The sequence below is a fragment of the Bidens hawaiensis genome, unplaced genomic scaffold (genome assembly GCF_021521415.1).
Source record: "Bidens hawaiensis isolate Kalapana, Puna unplaced genomic scaffold, B.hawaiensis_p1.1 tig00043271_1, whole genome shotgun sequence".
NCBI classification, from domain to species: domain Eukaryota; kingdom Viridiplantae; phylum Streptophyta; class Magnoliopsida; order Asterales; family Asteraceae; genus Bidens; species Bidens hawaiensis.
The window spans coordinates 67,581-89,118 of NW_027505827.1; the positions used below are offsets into that span (position 1 = coordinate 67,581).

General features: G+C 38.0%; 1 protein-coding gene across 1 annotated transcript; it reads left to right on the top strand.

Annotated features, from left to right (window-relative positions):
• Positions 1–15,831: 15,831 nt before the first annotated feature.
• Positions 15,832–19,473, top strand: LOC143615488 (cytochrome P450 81Q32-like). Its single transcript, XM_077088602.1, has 2 exons — positions 15,832–16,734; positions 18,851–19,473. Exons 1-2 carry the CDS (start codon positions 15,832–15,834, stop codon positions 19,463–19,465), a joined length of 1,518 nt encoding a protein of 505 aa, XP_076944717.1. The 3' UTR covers positions 19,466–19,473.
• Positions 19,474–21,538: the final 2,065 nt, after the last annotated feature.

The window sequence follows — 21,538 nt, forward strand, 5'->3', positions numbered from 1 at the left end:
CGCGCCCGAAAAATCGCGCCCACGCGCCTGAAAAAGCGTCTGGAATGACCATGTACTGTCACGTCACCATAACTTCCTGCACGTCCTGACATAGTCAGAGGAAACCGTCGCACGACGTTTCAGATGTTTGGACTGTTCTTATCTTTCCACCAACTCTTCGAATTTCGAAATTCAAAAATTCAAAAAGACTCAAAAGTAAGCGGGAAAATACCCCTTACCTTGGCAACCAAGTAACCGTAAGACGGATGCGGGTACAGTGTAAAGGCAAAACCCTTCACATACCTAGCACCCGCAGGGAATTGAAGCCAAGAAAACCTTGGTAAACAAGTAACCGTAAGACGGATGCGGGTACAGTGTAAAGGCAAAACCCTTCACATACCTAGCACCCGCAGGGAATTGAAGCCAAGTAAACCATGGCAAACAAGTAACCGTAAGACGGATGCGGGTACAGTGTTAAGGCAAAACCCTTCACATACCTAGCACCCGCAGGGAATTGAAGCCAAGTATACCTCGGCAACCAAGTAACTATAAGACGGCTGCGGGTACAGTGTAAAGGCAAAACCCTTCACATACCTAGCACCCGCAGGGAATTGACGCTAGGAATACCTTGGAAGTAAAGTAACCGTAAGACGAGCGCGTGTACAGTGTTAAGGCAAAACCCTTCACATACCTAGCGCTCCGCTGGGAATTGAAACCAAGAAGGATCTTCTGGGCAATGCTTGCGGAAACGGGAATAACATCCCCGCATAGCGGGAACGTCGAGAACTACGTTGTTTGAAGCTCCAGGATGGAATTGGTGGTTTTAACATAATTGATCACTATGTTCAAAACTACCAAAACCTCATGGAGAATCCACACAAGTGGGACTCAACGCTCCTGACTTGCGAGGAGGTTACAGACCTACACGCATCATACCCAAAGACCAAGCAGGAAACTCGGGAATTTCTGCAAGTGATAAGGACTTCCGCGGGAAAAATCCCCATGGAAAACCTTAAAAAACCCTTTTCAAAAACCCTTTGCTTAAGTCCAAAAGTTCACCTCACTTTATTAAACACTCATGAGAAGAACATTGGACTGGGGGGACTTGAAGAGGTAGGTCCCAGCAGAGCCCAGTTGGACCCGCAAGACTCACCTTGAAGAGGGACGTCTGCGCAGAAACCAACTGGAGCCGCAGGACCCACCATGCTCAGAGACGTGACGTCCTTATGCGCAGTACGCAAGCTGTTCCCGCAGGAAATGCCTCCCAATGTTGAAGGACTCCGCCTGTCCCCGCAGCCTCGGATACAAGCCATCAGGGAAGGCCACCCGCGCAGCAAGGCTACACGCACAAGGCACTTAGCTCTCATTCAGTGTCACCTGAAGGAATGAGCAAAGCCGGGAACAATCCCGCACAAGGGCGGGAGGGGGAATACTCCCGCCCAAATAAGCCAGTCCGTACGATCCGGGAAGATCTTCTGTACTGTACCTGACGAGGTATGGGAAAAAGATCTGACTAAAGATACGACAGCTTATTGACTACAGTATGGCGAGCAGCATGCTCCTGTACTGTATGTCACTATTAGCCGCTGCCTACCCACCAACTACTGCCATACCACGTGCGTAGCCGGCAGTTGGTAGAAAAGGAATAGTACACAGCAGGCCTGGTCACTATCAGCCGCTGCCTACCCACCAACTACCAGCAGGGCACGTGCGTAGGCCACTGTTGGTGGAACAGGAACACTGTTGCAGCCGGCCACACCTCCTTGGAAACCTACCTTCGGCTATAAATACCACAAATGGTATGACCATCTCATCTTATCTTGTATCATCATATTATACCTGATATCTGCTCTAGCAATCTCTTAATATACATTTATATTTAAAGAGCAATCTAGTCTGATTCTCACGCCGGAGGGTGGTCACAAGGAGGAACCCCCCCTTCTCAGTGACAAGCTCACGGTGTCTGTTTTGCAGGTTATCAGAAGAACCATCTTCTCTGGGTCTAACCCCTCGTGGGAAACATCTATCTAGCCCTCAGGTTATTCGTAATCTGCCCGGGGTCCGGTTAGTGTTTCTTCAATCATCCTCCTCTTCACCACCTACCTCTTCACCACCTACTTCCGCCGTAAACCCACCACCCACCCACACCCACCAACCATCTTCCCATCTCTCCCATTACTCGGCCACCTCCACCTCCTCAAACCACCACTTTACAAAACCCTAGCCAAACTAGCCAGTAAGCACGGCTCTATTCTCCAACTCCGTCTCGGCTTCCGCCGTGTACTTGTCGTCTCCTCTCCGGCCGCAGCCGAAGAATGTTTCACCAAAAACGACATCGTTTTCGCTAACCGTCCCAAAATGTTATTCGGAAAGATCATAGGCAATAACTGGACCAGCCTGGTGTGGTCCCCATACGGCGATCACTTGCGTAACCTTAGGCGCATTGCCTCCACCGAGCACTTGTCCATCCACCGGGTTAATGAGTTTCATGACATACGAGTCGATGAATGTAAGCTTTTGGTACGTAAGTTAGTGTCGACTTCGGGTTCTTCATCTCCGGTTAATATGAAAATGGTGTTTTATGAGTTGACTTTGAATGTGATGATGAGGATGTGTTTCGTCTGAAAATTTTTGTACGTAGTATAAATTTACACAATTACCCATTTTTGTCTGAAGATTTTGAGCCCGACAACCCCGGTTTATAAAAATTGTTATACGTGTTGAATCCTGTCACCCTGTCGTTTTCGTTCAAACTTTGCCACTAAATTGATTATTATGGATTTCTAGAAGCCTTCATTTAAGTGTAGGAAGACTTCATAATGCAACATGTGCAAGGGCAAAGCTTTATGGGGACCGGGGGTGGCCCCGGTCACTGCCTTTTTTTTGTTTAATAGGTAAATTTTGTTATTTTTGTCCAAAAATTTTATAGGTGTTGAGGGTGGTCACCCCCAAGATATTTCTCCAAAAAGCTACCTGTCACCATTAAACGTTTTTTATAATATCCCAGCATTTGATTTTTTTTATATATATAAAACCTCGTATTTTTATAAACAAATTCTTGTCGAATACTAAAAGCCTTATTTTTATAAAGCTCATTGAAGGGGGCTATTAATTTGTAATAATGATACTTGTTTAAACAACAACAAAAAAAACGGGATTGTCATTGGGTTAGGGTTTGGAAACATCTACCATTCATTCGGTTCAGAACTCAAATTCACTGCCTTACCGAGTCACTGGAGACCACCGACCACCACTAAGCACGCACTGTCGTCCGCCGTTGTCGGCCACCATCCTGCAGACCACTAGCCACCACACACAGGACAATGCTTTCAACCTTGGAGACACCACTGACCACACACGTCGTAACATCGAGTAACTACACCCTTCCTCTCGCATTATCATGAATATTTTAGGCATTTGTTGGTTAAAAATGATCAAGTTATTATTATTATTATTTTTTAATATAAGAATAATCATTTGTATGAATGAAGAAAAATTAGATATTTAGATATCATATTGTTTGACCCGACCAAACTGGATCGGCGATCCAAACCGAATCACCACCCGACCCGATCCAATTTTTAGGTTAGTGACTTCGGTCACTACTGTGACTAAGTTCAAAACATGTGCAATGTATGAGTTTTAAGACAGTGGAGTATTTGCTTTCACAAACGATTTTTGACTTGTTAACCAGTCCTGGTAACGACACTTTTGTAGTTGGGGAAGAGTAGTTTCGTAATCAAAAATTTATTACAAATAGTGACTCAGGGCACAACTTTTGGTAGTCAAAGCTGCCTTAAAACTCGTTAAAAAATCGAACTCAAAATTGGAACGTAGTGTTGTACGGGATAGAGGTAACTTCGTAGGTTTGACACGGAAATTTATCAAGAGTGCTAGGAAACTTCAAAAAAGTGTAACTTGAAGACACATATTAGAAAAAGTTAAATTGGTATATACTTTTTCCCTTTTATGTAATTAACCAATTTTTTTTCTATATAATGTTTCAGTAATAAAAGAATCAAATTATAATAGAGAGGCAGGTAAGCATGTAGGCAACAAGCTACGCCGTCATCCTCCTTTTAACTGGCAAATCTTAACCATTAGTTTAAGTAAATCACTGACTAAAACTTTTTCTTCTATTAGAAAAAAAATATATTTTGTTTGTTTTTTTAGTAATGTATGTTTATTTATATTTTCTATCCCTTTAAAGTTCAAGATGTTGAAAATAAGTGTCATCTTGTGGGTAAAGATTTGAAAACAATGTGGACTTAGTCAGCAGGCAATTATCTAAAGTCCATGATGTTCTAGAAATGTGGAAACGTGCAATAGTTATACCGTAACAAAAGGGAAATCACACAAGTGGACGAGACATGGTCTAATTTATATGATTATTTTGATGCTTTAATCAAACTTTTTATATTAAAAGAATAATTTAAAATCCAAATAAAAAATGAGATCTTTGACTTCTAAGTTGACTTTTGACTTGTGATTAGGTCTTCTTATCAGCCGGCACTGATACTACAGCTGGAACCATGGAATGGGCTATGTCTCTTTTGCTAAACCACCCAAAAGTTATAGCAAAGGCCCAATCCGAGATCGATACTAAAATTGGCAAAGATCGCCTTGTTGATGAGTCGGATATAGTAAATCTGCCTTGCAATATGCGTACAAAATATATAGGTTTGTCAACACGAGGTTGAGTGAGAAAATCACCAGTTTTTAATAATATGATATTATATGTATAATGAGCAAACCCATACCGTGAGTATCAACAATTAAACAAATGCAAGTAATAGGTGTCAGTTGACCATTGCCTTGCGAATCGGGATCAGGATACTATGACAAAATCAATGTATTATGCTAGAATCAATGATGGACCTCTCCAAATGCTATAAACCAACAAGCAAGTGAGAAAACAACAAATAATCGTTTAATCGATCAACACACAATATTCCCAGTTTGCTAGTTGTGTATAGTATGTAATATGTAAAGTATGAATAGGTACGCATAAGTCCCAAAAGGTTTTGGAAGCAGTATAATAGGTGCGTGACGACTCACCTTATTAACTAGGCGAGTTTTAATGAATAATAAGAATAAAACGAGAAGCCGAACTTTAACGTGCTGACCGAGTTAATCCGAACGAACTTGAAACTTAGAGATAGTATGATATATTTAAAACTGAGAATAATGAAATTGGAATCAGATTAAATGGATTTGTAAAACTCAAATCATGACGTTTTTAAGATTTAAACGAGCTGGTAATGTTCAGAATCCGAACTTCAAGTCGGGAGTCGAGTTTTGACCAGCACACTCAAAATTTCATGGTTAACAATAAAGCCTTCTGGCCCGAACGCTAGGTTTTGCCAGAAGATAGAGAAATTAATTAGTCAAATGTATTTGACTAGTATGCCCTTAACGGGTCGGGATCAAATTGACCATCGAGACTCCATCAAACTGAGAAATTAATTGATGGCTTTTGTTTATGAGATAAAAACCTATGAAAAAGCAAAAGATAACTTACCCAAACGAGGATTGGAACTAGGAGAAATTCGTGATCAAAGAGGTCTTGAACAGTAAAGTCAACTAGGCTCGAATAAACTCAATTAATCTTGAAGAAATGATAAAGAGAGTGAGAGAAAATTTGTGGGATTAATGAGAGAATGGCTGAATACAGTAGTATTAGGGTTTAGGGTTACATTTTGATTAAGTATCCATAGATAAAACTCGTTAATTTAGAAATCAACTTGATTAAGCAAGAGAAATAGAGAATAACCTATCTATGACTAAATCGAGTCTGTTAACTCCCATAATTCGGTGTGGTCATCATGAAAATGAACATAGACATGTTACAATAGTAGATTAATTATCTTGGACCTTAATTTCGTTATTTGGGTTGGTTTAGGGAAGATTTAGCATTAAAAACCGAATAAACTAGTAAAAACAAAAACTGGGCGTGCAGACCCATCACCGCGCGGCACGGATGAGGCTTCACCCCTCTTGCGGCTCGGAGCACTAGGAATGATCAAATATTTAATTTTTTTTTGGCAATTTTAGGCCTTGTAGTTCTATAAATGCGACAAATAGTCATTTTAAGCGATTTCAAGGATTTGTAAGCATAGTTTGACGAGTTCGAAAGTTAGGAAATCATAAATTAAATTAAATACAGTTAAATACTAATAAATTCATGATTTTATTAATATCAAAGATCTGAATTACATTCTCGAGCCGGGTAAACAAATACGAATTCAAATATGAAAAATCAGAAATGTTACAACTGTGGCCCTCCCCTTCACCTTCCTCTTCCCCTTTGGCTAGACTGCTGAGTTGACTGTTGAGTTCACTATTGCATTGACTACTAAGTTTACTGCTGAGTTGATTGACTAGTAGTATTCTTTAGCCTCCCCTTTTGTCTTTTAGAAGCTGGTTCTTCAGGAACGTTACCCCTTTCTCCACAACTTCTCTCGTTATGTCCCACTGCCGTACAAATACCACAAGTCACTCCACCACCATGCTTTGTTAGTTTACCTTTCTTCTGTGGATCCTCAGGTGGATCCCTCTTTCTATTCTTCTTTGGTCGGCCAAGAGCAACTTTGATTGGGGGTGGATCCATAGGGAAATCAACAATAGGTAGGAAGCATCAGCAAACTCCTCAACATTCTTATGTGAAAAACATGCCACAACACACACATGTTTGCAAGGTATTCCTATTAAATCCCATTTTCTATAGGTGCAAGTTATATTACTCAAACCCATAGACACATCATCATAGTTATCCCTTACTTGGATGTAAAGCCTCAGACCCAGGTGCCCTACCTTATAACCAATGGCTCTGATACCAACTTCTGTCACACCACGTTAAGCGATTTGCGGATGCGTAGAACGGAAATGTAACATACACTTCTGGTATCAACCACATTGTTTATAAAGAACAATACAAACTAGTTTACAATATTTTACATCGATCTAACTTTGTTTACAACTAGGTGATACAAACTAAATCCAGCCCGTTAAGTGGTTTTACTTCTTACTACCACACTTGCATCAATTCACCCAACATTGATCGCAAGTCAAACACGTAGCACATTGACTTTCTAGTCCAAGTCTGGTATACCTGAAAAATATGTTAAAACGGGTCAACTACAAATAGTTGGTGAGTTTCACGAGTTTCAAGAAGTCAGTTGTGCGTACAACAATCGTAGTTTGTAAATATGCAAGTATGTATGTATGTATGTACGTTCACAAGTACGTTTGTTTGTATGTTTATGATGTAATTATGCTAAGCTACAGTGAAGCCTTGACTGTTCGTGCTGCGTGCCTCCATTTCCCACGCTCAATCAACCACTGTGGCCCCCTTTCCACCCACAACATGCCCCGAGTAGCTATGTCTAACACTACATAGCGTGTTTGTATAATTATGGTCATGTGCAAATGGGATAATGTCTCAGCAAACCGTGCTGGCCCCTCCTGGCTTTGTCAAACCAATAGTACTATTCATAAGCCACCGGCTCGAAGTTAATCACTGTGTTCGTTGGGACTTTTGTGTGTTAGCACTTAGATAATTCCCATCATCAAAAAATTCATAGTGTACAGATATGTATCAACATGTTTTTCACCCCGAAAGTTCATAAAAACAGTTTAAAAGTGGGGTCATGAAACTCACTGTTTACTCAGTTTGAAGCTGTTTTGGGATTGAAATAGGTTGAAAGTGATGGTTTTAGAAGCTTAGACAAGAAGTTATACAAAAACTGGGGGTGGGCCGTGGGTGGGCTCCCCCTTGCGACCGGACATCAATATTGGGCCCATTTTGGGCCAATTTCCTGGATCTACAAGCCCAAACGTGAAAACCCACGTCCAAGTTTATTTCGGGTTCGGTTTTTGGCACGAAAAATATATCGAGTGCGTCGAACATTGCAAAAACGAGTGTTTTTCGGCTATTTTTGTGTAAATTTATAAAAAAATATTATACGTTTGTAAAATTCAAAAATATTTTCACGGATCGCTTAAAACATTTCAAATAAGTGTTTGGTAAGTCTTTTTTGGCATAACGGATGATTCAATGCTTGGTTTGTAACTATCTTTTGCGTTTAAATCTATAGCGGGTAGTTAAACGAGCATGTTTTCGTTTAACTTATTTGCAATCGAACTAAGGCCATAATACTAATATATTAGCTTATATTAAACATATATCACTTATAGATGCCCCCCCCCCCCCCCCAGCGATGTCTGGGTCATAACTAGACCTGTTCGGTTAATCATTTGTTCGATACGCAATAAGCGGTTAATCGCTTATTCGGTTTGTGAATACCAAGGTGTACTCATTTTGTCACGAATGTCACATTCTCCCCCCGTTAAGAAATTTCGTCCCCGAAATTCGATATGCCAACTTTACGCTCTTTAGGGACAAATAGGAGTATTTGTTTTCGTTATCAAATATATTTGGTTCCCCGTTGTGGATTTTACCGAACTTAGATCATTGAAATTTTTGATGAGTCGTAACGGTTTGATTTTCCTGTCCATTATTTATACGGGTTCTTTACAAGGATTAGTTATGTGCAAATTTTCAAGTAGTACTATCTCCGCCTCGTCAATAAGACACTTGTTTGTTTTGGTATATAAGAAATTTGTTAGTAGAACTAAAATCGAGAGTGAACTCGACTGTCGAGATAGTTTATTCAATATGCTAATGGATTAATTTCGAGACAACATCGTACAAATCTATGTGTGTTGATGTCAACTTATCAATTTCCTCAACTCGAACAACACTTTTCAAAGGTCAACAATTCATTACGTACATCGGTATAGTTCTTTTATTAGACTTATGCGACTTTCAATTTGTTTTTGATTTCTATATGTGGTTTCCGGAATCAAATTGGATTTTTGCATTTTAAGTGTTGCTAACTTTTTGCCTATTAAGGTAACGATTTATATTCTTGCTTGTATCGTACCAGTTATAGTGTCGCTCGTACAATACTATGGTAACTATTAGAATACGAGGATTAGACCGGTGGAAAAAAAACTTGCCTTAATTCTAACCCGACTCATACATTCGGACCATCAATAATATTCCTTAAAATATTTGTACGTCTTATCAGCATCGGGATGAATAGAATCTTTAGACATATGTACTTTGTCTATGATTAAGTCACACAATTTATCAAAAGTTGGAATCTAAACTCGGTTTGCTTGAGGTATAGGTTTTTATCGATTTTTGTTTCGAAGTTTTGCTCGTTCCCGTGCAAAACACATTTTTTAATATGATGGTTTATTACAAAGGTTTTGGATACTATAAATATAAAATGTGTATATTTGTTATCTTGATTTTTTTGTGATGTGATATTGTTCACGTTTCAAGAAAAAAAAAATATAAATTAAACTATTTTATGCATATTCAAAGGAATCTATAACTGAAAGGAGAAAGGCAATATCTTCAGTTGATGTTTGAAAAGCAGTAGAAGTCAGGAATCAACAAGTTCACGGCTCCATCATTTTCTTGGACCATCTAAAGAAGGTTCCAGCAAGTTAGAAGGGCCAGATGTCTCTTAACCGGCTAAGCGTGTAGAAATGAACAAGTGAAACTAAGAAGTTTAAAGAATGCATTTCACTAGAAACAAAGTTAGTTTCTACATATCTTATTGGCAAAAAGTTGCACCTACGCAATATCATTAACATGAGCTACTTTAATTTGCACTTTTTGCATTAACGCATGTATATAAGCTTGATGGTCATAGCAGGGTGATGCCGCTATGTTTTTAATTGAATTCACAGATGCCTCTTACTTTATTGATGGTAATGATATATTTTTTTTCACATAGTAATTCTTCATTTTCATTATCATACATAATTCTTACTTTACAGCCCGTGTAATACACGGGTTCTAACCTAGTATAGTATAGTATAGTATAGTATAGATAGGTGGGTTATGGTTGTTTTTGTGTGCCAAGAATTATCTATACTATATATAAAGTCAAATCTAAAGCTACATTAACATTAAAGCTTTGGCAACTTTAGTCCTTGAGTTCTAAATTGTGTCAACTTAGCCATCCAAGTTTTAAAATATTTTAATTGAAACTCCAACATCTACTTTTGCTATTTTGTTTATTTTGCACTTTAGACTCTCAAATTTTCATGGTTTTAATTTATGTCATATTTGTTTTTCTTTCCACACAGCTTTTTTGTCATTATTATATATTTAATTTATTGATCATTTTATAGCATTTAACATATATTTAAAAATTTTTGAGTATGATGATACAACATGTTTATTTTTATCTATGTCACGCTGTTAAAACAAGATTTTTATTCACAATAAAGTATATAAATTTCATTGAAAACAAAGACGTATTTTCCATAGAGTACCCCTTGTTTTATTGTAAATCAATATCGTAATGAACCAAATCATACCGACCAGGTTATTTTGATATTTAGAAAAACTTTTTTTGTTGTGTCGAAGTGATAATTGTCATGATGTGTTTGTATATACATATATTTGTATTCAGGTTTGTTGCCAAGTCCCTCGCGCGTAGGGTACACACTAGTTATCATAAACAGACATTTGAAAGTGACTTGTGTATATGCTTTTATATCTTAGCTTCTGCCACATTTGAAAGTGCTTGAACATGGAAATCACAGAACTCTTGAATACGTAAAAGTTTCATGTTGTCTTAAGCTTAAAAGGTTTCCAACGATTGCCCATAGACTCTTGAAATAAATGGTTGTAAAGCGATTCTCGAGCTCCCGGAGATCCAAGCAAACATGAGAAGATTAGTAAACTTGTCTTTAGGAAGGAACGGTATAGGAGTTCTGCCTTCATCAATTGGTGTACGTTGTACCAACATTGTTTCCCTACACTTAGTTGATTGTATTAATTTAAAGAGCATAGAATTCAACTTTCATGCGCTAAAACATTTGAAAGAGTTCAGATGTGGTGCTGACTCACAGCTTAAGAAGATGCCTGAAGAAACACTAGTCTAACTTTTGATAGGCTTAGCTTAATGTCTCACTCAAGAATGGATTAACATCTAATCTAACCCTGGGTAGGCTTATATCGGTATTTTCCGGTGGAGATAACAACAACAATTCCAATCGCCGATGGCTATTAACCTGCACCACAAAACACCATGAGCTCGTTACAAGAAGGGGAATGGGGGGCGGGGGTCTTCTCGCAACCACCCTCCGGCATGAGAATCAGTATGGTAAGTGAAGGATATGTTTAGCGAGTATAAGAGAGTACCGGGTCCTTTTAGTGTTGTTCTTCACCTTGTATTTATAGCCGAGGGGGGAGAAGGATGATGGGGTCCGCTGTCCCACTCAATAGAACCTTCTATTGTCATGGTTGCGCATGATGTTGGCTCCTGATTGGTCGTCCAGTTGGCCTACGGAGATCCTTGTCTGGGGCAGGTACCTCGCCGCCCTTTCTAATTGGTCCATCGTACGTTAGTGGATAGTACGGGGGCTCGACCTGTGATTGGCTCTTGCCTCTTTATTACGTGTTAGCATGCGCTTAGTTTTAACAAGTCCTCCGTGTTCCTTCTTTCTTTGTAAGTTCTTCTTGCGGGAGACTTATGTATCTTCCTGCGGATGATCTAAATACTTTCCGCGGAGAGTGCCCTTTCTCGCGGGTGAGCTACATGTTTTCCGCGCAGAATGCTCCTCCCCGCGGGTGATCGACCTGTTCCTCATTCATTGTTTATGATCGCGGAGGGGCTATCTTATCTTTGCCGAGTTAGTACCGTACCTCCACAAGTCGCCCAGTCCGTTGTTTCTTTCGCGACTGATTTTGCGGGAGGAATTGTGGACTTATCTTTTATTTGTGTTAGCATATGAGGTTCTTTATAGGGGTAGCTTCCGTCCCCCTATAACTCGTAGTTGTAGTGACGTCAATGCACGTATGGGTCTGACTCTCATTTACTTCAGGTAGGCATAAATGTTCTTGCCTGGCGGCGCATTCAATTTTCCTGCTTCCGTGACGCGTGTCTTTCTCCCATTGGTTGTTCTTGCGTGGTGTATCCAGCTGTCCATCTACCGCATCTACTTTTGTGAGTATAAATAGAGAGTGTCCTAATTTTTCTTTCTCATTTCAAGGTCTTTGCACGCCATTCTCTCCTTTGATCATCTTTTACATTTTTGGCATTGATTCCTTGATTAGTATGTTGCCTGGTCTGAAATTATCGCCTAGGTTGTGGGTATCTTCACTTCTTGTTGGTGCTCCTGGACCAGGCTTCATCCCTGTCAAGCTTTGTTGCCATCACGCTCTCACTGATATTGTTACCACCAGGTATTTTTCTTTCATTCTTTTGCGTTTTTCTTCTGCGGATTTTTCTTTATGCAAAATTATTTTGACTCATCATATTTTGACTGCGTTTGATTTTGATTTCTCTGTGGTTAAGATTTTACCCCAAGTGGGCCTGATCACTGTTGCGCCAAACGGCGTCTGTCGCTTCACCTGCTCGCATGTACCACACACGCTCCCACTTGCTTTGAACTTCTAAGTTCTCGCGTGATGTGTTGCTTCCTTATTGGACCTCCATATTATTCAGAATTTCTGTTTTTATCTTCGATCTTTCACCAACGGTTAGCATAAATAGGTTGGTTGTCTTGTTTCTTTTTCATCTTCATCTTTCTTTTCAACTTTCCTCTATTCCTCAAGATTTTTTGTTTTTCTTCTTCGTTTTCTGTCTTGTGCCATCGTTCCATGGCATCATCTTAAACTGGTAAGAATTCTGGCTGAAAAAAGGTGGAAAGAAAAGTGGCGGTTAGTCTATTAATGACGTCACTATCAAGTGGCGTCAATTTGAATTTGAGATTTTGGTTAACTCTTATAAACTTTTACTGGAGTGGGAGACAAATCTTTGGTTTGATTACTTGATTTTTATTAGTTTTACATTTTGTTAGTATTAGTAATTAGTATAAACGATACCTCTTAGATTGACTAGTTATATTTGTTAATTAGTTTACAAAATAAAAGCCACCGCAATAAGTTTTGGAAGGTCTTCTTTCTTATGTCAAGCAGGTGTCACCGCCGCACCGCCCGTGGTAAGTTCCTAGTTGACATGATTTGAAAACAATTTGTTAAAACTGTCAAACTTATTAGTCATGTTTGCTGTATATTTTCTTGTAATTGCTATTTGTTTATGTTGAAGGAATGGCCGATGTTGCATGACCATATGGGGGAGATAGTGGGAACGAGCCTCCTAATAGGAACAAGAGTAGGATTCAAATGGGCTGCAAGTCTTGTAAGTTAGTTAAACTAGTTAAACATAACCGGATTCAACACATGTAACTAACACGATACATGTAACTATTTAGTTAAAAAAAATTAACATACATTTATTATATGGTTTAATGTAGGAAAAATTCAACAAGAGGCCCAGCAAATGAAAAACGAGTCTGGTGATTCATCCTTCAATGATATTGAGTGTATGGAATGTGCTTTAGGAGAAAGGTGTAGGCGCATATGGGGCGTGGGTCATGTTGTGAGAAGCCAACCCCTGATATGCCCTCGAGTAAATACATTCTCATCCCACAACAACATTGAAAACAAAGTGTAATGGATGAGGTGAGAGACAACCTTGTAAAACAACTCGAACCACAAGTTCAATCGCAAATGAATGCACAGTGGGAAATATTGGAACAACAAATGCGATAACGAAAGCAACAAGATTTTGACAAACAAATGGAACACATGCCAAGGATCTTGAGAAAAAATATCAACATCGACGTGGCAGTCCTGGTCGTGATGGTAGCAGTGAGGATGAAGATGATTAGCTAGATTGTTTAATTTGTATTTTACACTTTTTGATACTTCGGTTTGAATTCATTTAACTTGGATATTTGGATGGTTTAATTTAGGATGAGCTTGTTTGTAGTTTTGTTTATAATTTTCACCATGTTCAGTTTTGTTTTATTGCTAGGCTTTGTGGCTTAAAAACTAGGATCATTAAAAATTAAATAAATTAAATTAAAAAATCAAACCCTATAGCGCAGACAAGTCGTTGCTATATAACTTCCTTGTTTATTTAATCGTTATTATTTATATTTTTTGTCTTACTTATAGCGACGACATGTCCTTGCTATATGTAAAACATAAATATTTTTTTTGGATTAATTTGAATATATTATAAAAAATGATTTTATTTACTTTTTTATTATTTTTTTTGTCAAAACGTTTCGTGACAACATGTCCTCACTATATGTCCATCTATAACGAGGACACTTGTAGTGAGGACTCTATGGTCCTATTGCGACGAGCCTATAGTGACAACTTTGGTAGTGACAAAATGTCCTTGCTATATGTGAGAAACAACCTATAGTGAGGACATGTCCTCGACACAAACCTGAATTTTGTCCTCATTATAAGCCTTTATTCTTGTAGTGCGAGTAGAAGAGGAGGTCGCCGGAGGTTGTTGCCGCCGGGGATCTTGGTCGACGGAGTTTGCCTAACCCAGATTCCCCCCCCCCCCCCATTTTCTTTCTTCCTGCCCTCTAAAAAGGGGTTTCAATAAAAGTTCATTAAAATTACCAATAATCTTAAAAAGGGGTTTCAAGATTCTGGCTGTCTTCAAAATTATACAATCACATATCTCAAATCTTGCATCATCTTCTCGTTATATTGACCTGTAATTTGTGTTCTCTAATTTTGACTTTTTAACTGAAGTTTTTCTCTTTACTGTTTATGAATTTGTGTTTAATCTTGTTGAATAAGTTAAGGATAATGCAAGTTTTTAGGCTTTAATTTGATGGGTTTTTGTTCACTTTGTTTGTAGCTCTTGATTTGATGGAATATTAGGTTTTCAAATTTCATCATGGATGGCTTTTTTTCTTGAGAGAGAGAGAGATCACTGGTGGCGAACGGTGTTGGCAGTGGTGGTGGTAGTGAACGGTGGTTTAAGTTGCGGGTGTTGGGGGTAGATGGTGGAGATGTCTTGGCTGGTCTAGTGTGGGGGTGGGGGGATAGAGGTTATTTAAAAAAAAATTCTGGTTATAACTTTATTTTAATTTATAAATATGTGAAATTACAAAATTACCCTCATGTGCCTTGCACATGACAGGATTTAACGAAAAAAGTTAACAAGGTTAGGGTCAAAGGACATAACGTGAAAGAATTTTTAAACAAAAGGATGTTTTCTGTCATTAAGTTTGCGAAAGAACAACCACTGAAAAAACGTAAAAACATGAAGGACTAGTTTTGCTGTTTTGTCTAGTTTTTAAGTGCCAAATGAATCAAATGCATAGTTATTTCTAGTTTATTGATAATAATAATAATAATAATAATAAATCTTAAATTTTGAATTCACTTAAGGCCTAAAATAACATTTCAGCCTCCCTAGTTTAATTACTCAATGGACTGTGGACAGGGATTTTTAAAAGTTGGATTGCTATCGGCTAATACATAAAATATGTAATTTTTTATTTCCAATTTACCTAAAAATATTAGGTTTTTTGCGTCATGATACAACACATCACAACAACCTCGGTTTTTCTTGATGCGTTGTTTTCTCTCGCGTCATCCTCTCTTGCGCCATTTTGAAAAAAACAACGAAAAAAGGAAAATCATCATCTCCTGCGCTATCTTATTTTGCTACTATTTCTCCTACGCCATTTTTTGTCATGCACCAAAATAACATGGGTCAATCTTGATAAATAATTATTCTCCATTTTTTTTAACAAAAACAAACCAAAATGAATCAAGAAAAAATCAAAACCCGATTTTCCACAAAACATCTACATCAACGTGGAAAATCATTCAACTATTCCTCTAGCTCGTCTACTAAGTCAACGTCTTGTGTTCCACTTCCAACCTATAAAACCACAACAATATTCCGCCATTAACGCCACCACAAAACCCTTCAAAACATGGATCTACCATCCCTATACATCTCCATCATCATCCTCCTCTTCACCACCTACCTCTTCACCACCTACTTCCGCCGTAAACCCACCACCCACCCACACCCACCAACCATCTTCCCATCTCTCCCATTACTCGGCCACCTCCACCTCCTCAAACCACCACTTTACAAAACCCTAGCCAAACTAGCCAGTAAGCACGGCTCTATTCTCCAACTCCGTCTCGGCTTCCGCCGTGTACTTGTCGTCTCCTCTCCGGCCGCAGCCGAAGAATGTTTCACCAAAAACGACATCGTTTTCGCTAACCGTCCCAAAATGTTATTCGGAAAGATCATAGGCAATAACTGGACCAGCCTGGTGTGGTCCCCATACGGCGATCACTTGCGTAACCTTAGGCGCATTGCCTCCACCGAGCTCTTGTCCATCCACCGGGTTAATGAGTTTCATGACATACGAGTCGATGAATGTAAGCTTTTGGTACGTAAGTTAGTGTCGACTTCGGGTTCTTCATCTCCGGTTAATATGAAAATGGTGTTTTATGAGTTGACTTTGAATGTGATGATGAGGATGATTGCCGGGAAGAGGTATTTCAATGGAGCGATGGGGGAAGAAGGGAAACGATTCCGGGAGATACTCGACGAGACGTTTGTGCTTGCGAGCGCGTCGAATGTTGTGGATTACTTGCCTTTCTTAAGCTGGTTTGGGATCAAAGGGGTGGAGAAGAGGTTGATTGAGTTGCAAGTGAAGAGGGATGTTTTCTTTCAGGAGTTGATTGAGCAATTGAGGGAACCGAAAGGCGAGAATGAGAGAACGAAGAAAATGAAGAAGACGATGATCGAAGTGTTGTTAAAGCTTCAAGAAGAGGATCCTAAGTACTACCATGATGAAATGATTCGGAGCTTTGTGTTGGTAAGATTTCTCTTTCCTTTATGTTATGATTTGGACGTTGGTAATAAGTTTAATTTTGGGGTGGTTATGAAAATTTGGTTAGTTGATATTTCAAGTAATAAATTTAGGGATTGGGTGATTATGATAGTTAGTCCAACCTTAGCCATACGTTCAAAATACACTTATATTGGACCAAACCATCTTAAACTTGGCCATTTGGTCACTCTCTTTTTCTTGCCCAGTAGTATAAATTTATGTGTTTCGTCTGAAAATTTTTGTACGTAGTATAAATTTACACAATTACCCATTTTTGTCTGAAGATTTTGAGCCCGACAACCCCGGTTTATAAAAATTGTTATACGTGTTGAATCTTGTCACCCTGTCGTTTTCGTTCAAACTTTGCCACTAAATTGATTATTATGGATTTCTAGAAGCCTTCATTTAAGTGTAGGAAGACTTCATAATGCAACATGTGCAAGGGCAAAGCTTTATGGGGACCGGGGGTGGCCCCGGTCACTGCCTTTTTTTTGTTTAATAGGTAAATTTTGTTATTTCTGTCCAAAAATTTTATAGGTGTTGAGGGTGGTCACCCCCAAGATATTTCTCCAAAAAGCTACCTGTCACCATTAAACGTTTTTTATAATATCCGAGCATTTGATTTTTTTTATATATATAAAACCTCGTATTTTTATAAACAAATACTAGTCGAATACTAAAAGCCTTATTTTTATAAAGCTCATTGAAGGGGGCTATTAATTTGTAATAATGATACTTGTTTAAACAACAACAAAAAAAACGGGATTGTCATTGGGTTAGGGTTTGGAAACATCTACCATTCATTCGGTTCAGAACTCAAATTCACTGCCTTACCGAGTCACTGGAGACCACCGACCACCACTAAGCACGCACTGTCGTCCGCCGTTGTCGGCCACCATCCTGCAGACCACTAGCCACCACACACAGGACAATGCTTTCAACCTTGGAGACACCACTGACCACACACGTCGTAACATTGAGTAACTACACCCTTCCTCTCGCATTATCATGAATATTTTAGGCCTTTGTTGGTTAAAAATGATCAAGTTATTATTATTATTATTTTTTAATATAAGAATAATCATTTGTATGAATGAAGAAAAATTAGATATTTAGATATCATATTGTTTGACCCGACCAAACTGGATCGGCGATCCAAACCGAATCACCACCCGACCCGATCCAATTTTTAGGTTAGTGACTTCGGTCACTACTGTGACTAAGTTCAAAACATGTGCACATGTATGAGTTTTAAGACAGTGGAGTATTTGCTTTCACAAACGATTTTTGACTTGTTAACCAGTCCTGGTAACGACACTTTTGTAGTTGGGGAAGAGTAGTTTCGTAATCAAAAATTTATTACAAATAGTGACTCAGGGCACAACTTTTGGTAGTCAAAGCTGCCTTAAAACTCATTAAAAAATCGAACTCAAAATTGGAACGCAGTGTTGTACGGGATAGAGGTAACTTCGTAGGTTTGACATGGAAATTTATCAAGAGTGCTAGGAAACTTCAAAAAAGTGTAACTTGAAGACACATATTAGAAAAAGTTAAATTGGTATATACTTTTTCCCTTTTATGTAATTAACCAATTTTTTTTCTATATAATGTTTCAGTAATAAAAGAATCGAATTATAATAGAGAGGCAGGTAAGCATGTAGGCAACAAGCTACGCCGTCATCCTCCTTTTAACTGGCAAATCTTAACCATTAGTTTAAGTAAATCACTGACTAAAACTTTTTCTTCTATTAGAAAAAAATTTAATTTGTTTGTTTTTTTAGTAATGTATGTTTATTTATATTTTCTATCCCTTTAAAGTTCAAGATGTTGAAAATAAGTGTCATCTTGTGGGTAAAGATTTGAAAACAATGTGGACTTAGTCAGCAGGCAATTATCTAAAGTCCATGATGTTCTAGAAATGTGGAAACGTGCAATAGTTATACCGTAACAAAAGGGAAATCACACAAGTGGACGAGACATGGTCTAATTTATATGATTATTTTGATGCTTTAATCAAACTTTTTATATTAAAAGAATAATTTAAAATCCAAATAAAAAATGAGATCTTTGACTTCTAAGTTGACTTTTGACTTGTGATTAGGTCTTCTTATCAGCCGGCACTGATACTACAGCTGGAACCATGGAATGGGCTATGTCTCTTTTGCTAAACCACCCAAAAGTTATAGCAAAGGCCCAATCCGAGATCGATACTAAAATTGGCAAAGATCGCCTTGTTGATGAGTCGGATATAGTAAATCTGCCTTACCTTCGCTGTATTATAAACGAGACATTACGTTTGTATCCCGCAGGCCCGTTATTAGTTCCTCATGAGTCATCTAAAGATTGTGTTGTTGGAGGCTATAACATCCCGGGTGAGACCATGTTGCTTGTCAATCAATGGGCCATACATCATGACCCAAAGTTGTGGACGGACCCTGAAAGGTTCATTCCTGAAAGGTTTGAAGGGCTAGATGCAATGAGAGACGGGTTTAAGTATTTGCCGTTTGGGTCTGGAAGGAGGAGTTGCCCAGGTGAAGGGTTGGCAGTGCGTGTGATGGCGATGACTATAGGCTTGCTAATTCAATGCTTTGATTGGGAGCGGATAAGTGAAAAGAAGGTTGACATGACGGAAGGTCCTGGGCTTACCCTCCCCAAAGCTGAACCATTGCTAGCCAAGTGCAAACCAAGACTAGAGATGCATGATTTACTAGCTTAGTAATTTTTACGTGTGAGGTATCTATTAATTTGAATACGAATTTGGGAGAGTTCAGTTATTGTGTATGTAACAACATTATGTGGAAAGAGAGACATTAATAATTTTTGAGTTATATTTTCTTGTCAGCTAACTAATATGAAACAAGAAAACTGGAGAGGTAAAAACTAAAGGAGCCTTTCATGAGTCAAGTGATAATGAGTTAGTGATAATGGGTAAAAACCAATGTTTTCAGACCCGGCCCGGACGTTGACCAGACACCTTACCGGGTCAAAAGGTCGGACCGACCCGGGAGAGCGGATCAGTGTTTGACCCGGATGATGTCATAAATAATTTAAATATATATTTACATTTATATATAATACATATAAATATAAAAAATAATAATAGCCAAAAATAACAATAATAATAACAAACTTTAATGTTTATTTATGTTTTATACATTGCTTTTTAAATATATATGATTTATGTTTGATCAAATGAGACATAAATGAAACTTGGTTGGTTGGCTAATGAGGTAATTATTAAAGCTTCTATCTTTGAAGTGACCCAAGTGTTAAATCCTGGTATACACATTTCAGTTTGGATTTAATAAAAAATGGGTTTTACCGATTCACCCGCCGAGTCAACCGGGCCGCCCGATCCGGGCCGACCGCCACCCGCAAAACCTGGCCGGGATTTTAGAAACCTCCCAAATACACTGACCCGGTCCAGTTCCTACCGGCCGGGTCGGGTTTCAAAACACTAGTAGAAACTAAAGGAGCCTTTCATCGTTGTAAACCTTTGGATGGTTTGCTAATGAAATTTATAGTTATTAATGGCACTCTTGCAGAATGTTTTGAGTATTTTGACTTTTTATTTTGGTAGTCATTGACTAATTGACAAGAATTATCAAAAAAACCTATCAAATTTATGCACTATTAATTGGCTGTTGGTGCAACATATGAACCAGCAACAACCTATATGCATTTGCATTAAACTATAAACAAGTGTTTTGAGAAAGTACCAAAACACAAATAAAAGATCAATATATAACAAATATATAAATCAACACTTAAAACATTTAATGAAGTACATGACTATATTAAGTAGAGGAGCATTATATCAAGTTTTAAAACACTAAAGCATTTTATATATATATATAATTAATGTATGAGAGGAGGGCAAATTAGAACATTAGGTTTTAAGGGATTTACAATTTACATAACACATGGTATCACAAACAAAGCATGTTGAAGAAGGACAAAATAGTCTTTCAAACATTTAATCACACATGAATTTTAAATGATTTGAAAATATTTAAAATATTTCACCTTCATTTTACTAGACTCTTGTTAAATTAAATAATACTTGCAAGTTTGGTCCCTTATCTTTCATTATATATTCTTTTTTATTTTAATTTTAAACCAACTTACCCCCGTGATTTTTAAACGACCATAACTTTTTCACACGTTAATATTTTTTTTAAAAAGTTACACCATAAAAACGAGAATTTTATTCCATTTAATTTGAGTATGATATTGTTGTAGTTTTTTTCAATTAAAAAAAATAACATGTTACATATGGTTGTTCATAACTCTTTTTTGACTATTTTTAAGTTAAACATGTGAGACAATCTGTTAGTAATGATTTTTTGTTGACGAAAATCGAAACTAAACTGTTATAAATTGAAACCGAAAGTTAAAGAAAAACGAAATGTGAAACCTAACCGATGGCCGGTTTAAATGATTTTAAAGTTTTAAACCGAACCATGAACACACATAATTGTTATGTGATTACCAGAGTCTGTATTCAAACATTTGCCGCATCGTGCGGGCTCCCGTCTAGTATATATATATATGTTTACCAAAATACAAACCACATATGCATTACATAAAGTACTTCAATAGCATAATATTAAGAGCCGGTGCAGCACTATCAGACATGCCTCACTCTAGCACCCCTTCATGTGGTACCCCTCACTGTTGTCATACCCGAATCTACGGCGGAATGCTGGGGTGCAAGCCATTGGTTCATAGCTAACAAGACACAATCATGCAATTTATGACAATATCTAATTTATTTATTTACAATTTC

Bases quoted from the DNA above. Each gene is read 5' to 3' on its own strand.
- LOC143615488 (XM_077088602.1), top strand. From the start codon at position 15,832: ATGGATCTACCATCCCTATACATCTCCATCATCATCCTCCTCTTCACC. The intron at 16,735-18,850 runs GTAAGATTTCTC...ACTTGTGATTAG, and splicing joins TGATTCGGAGCTTTGTGTTG to GTCTTCTTATCAGCCGGCAC.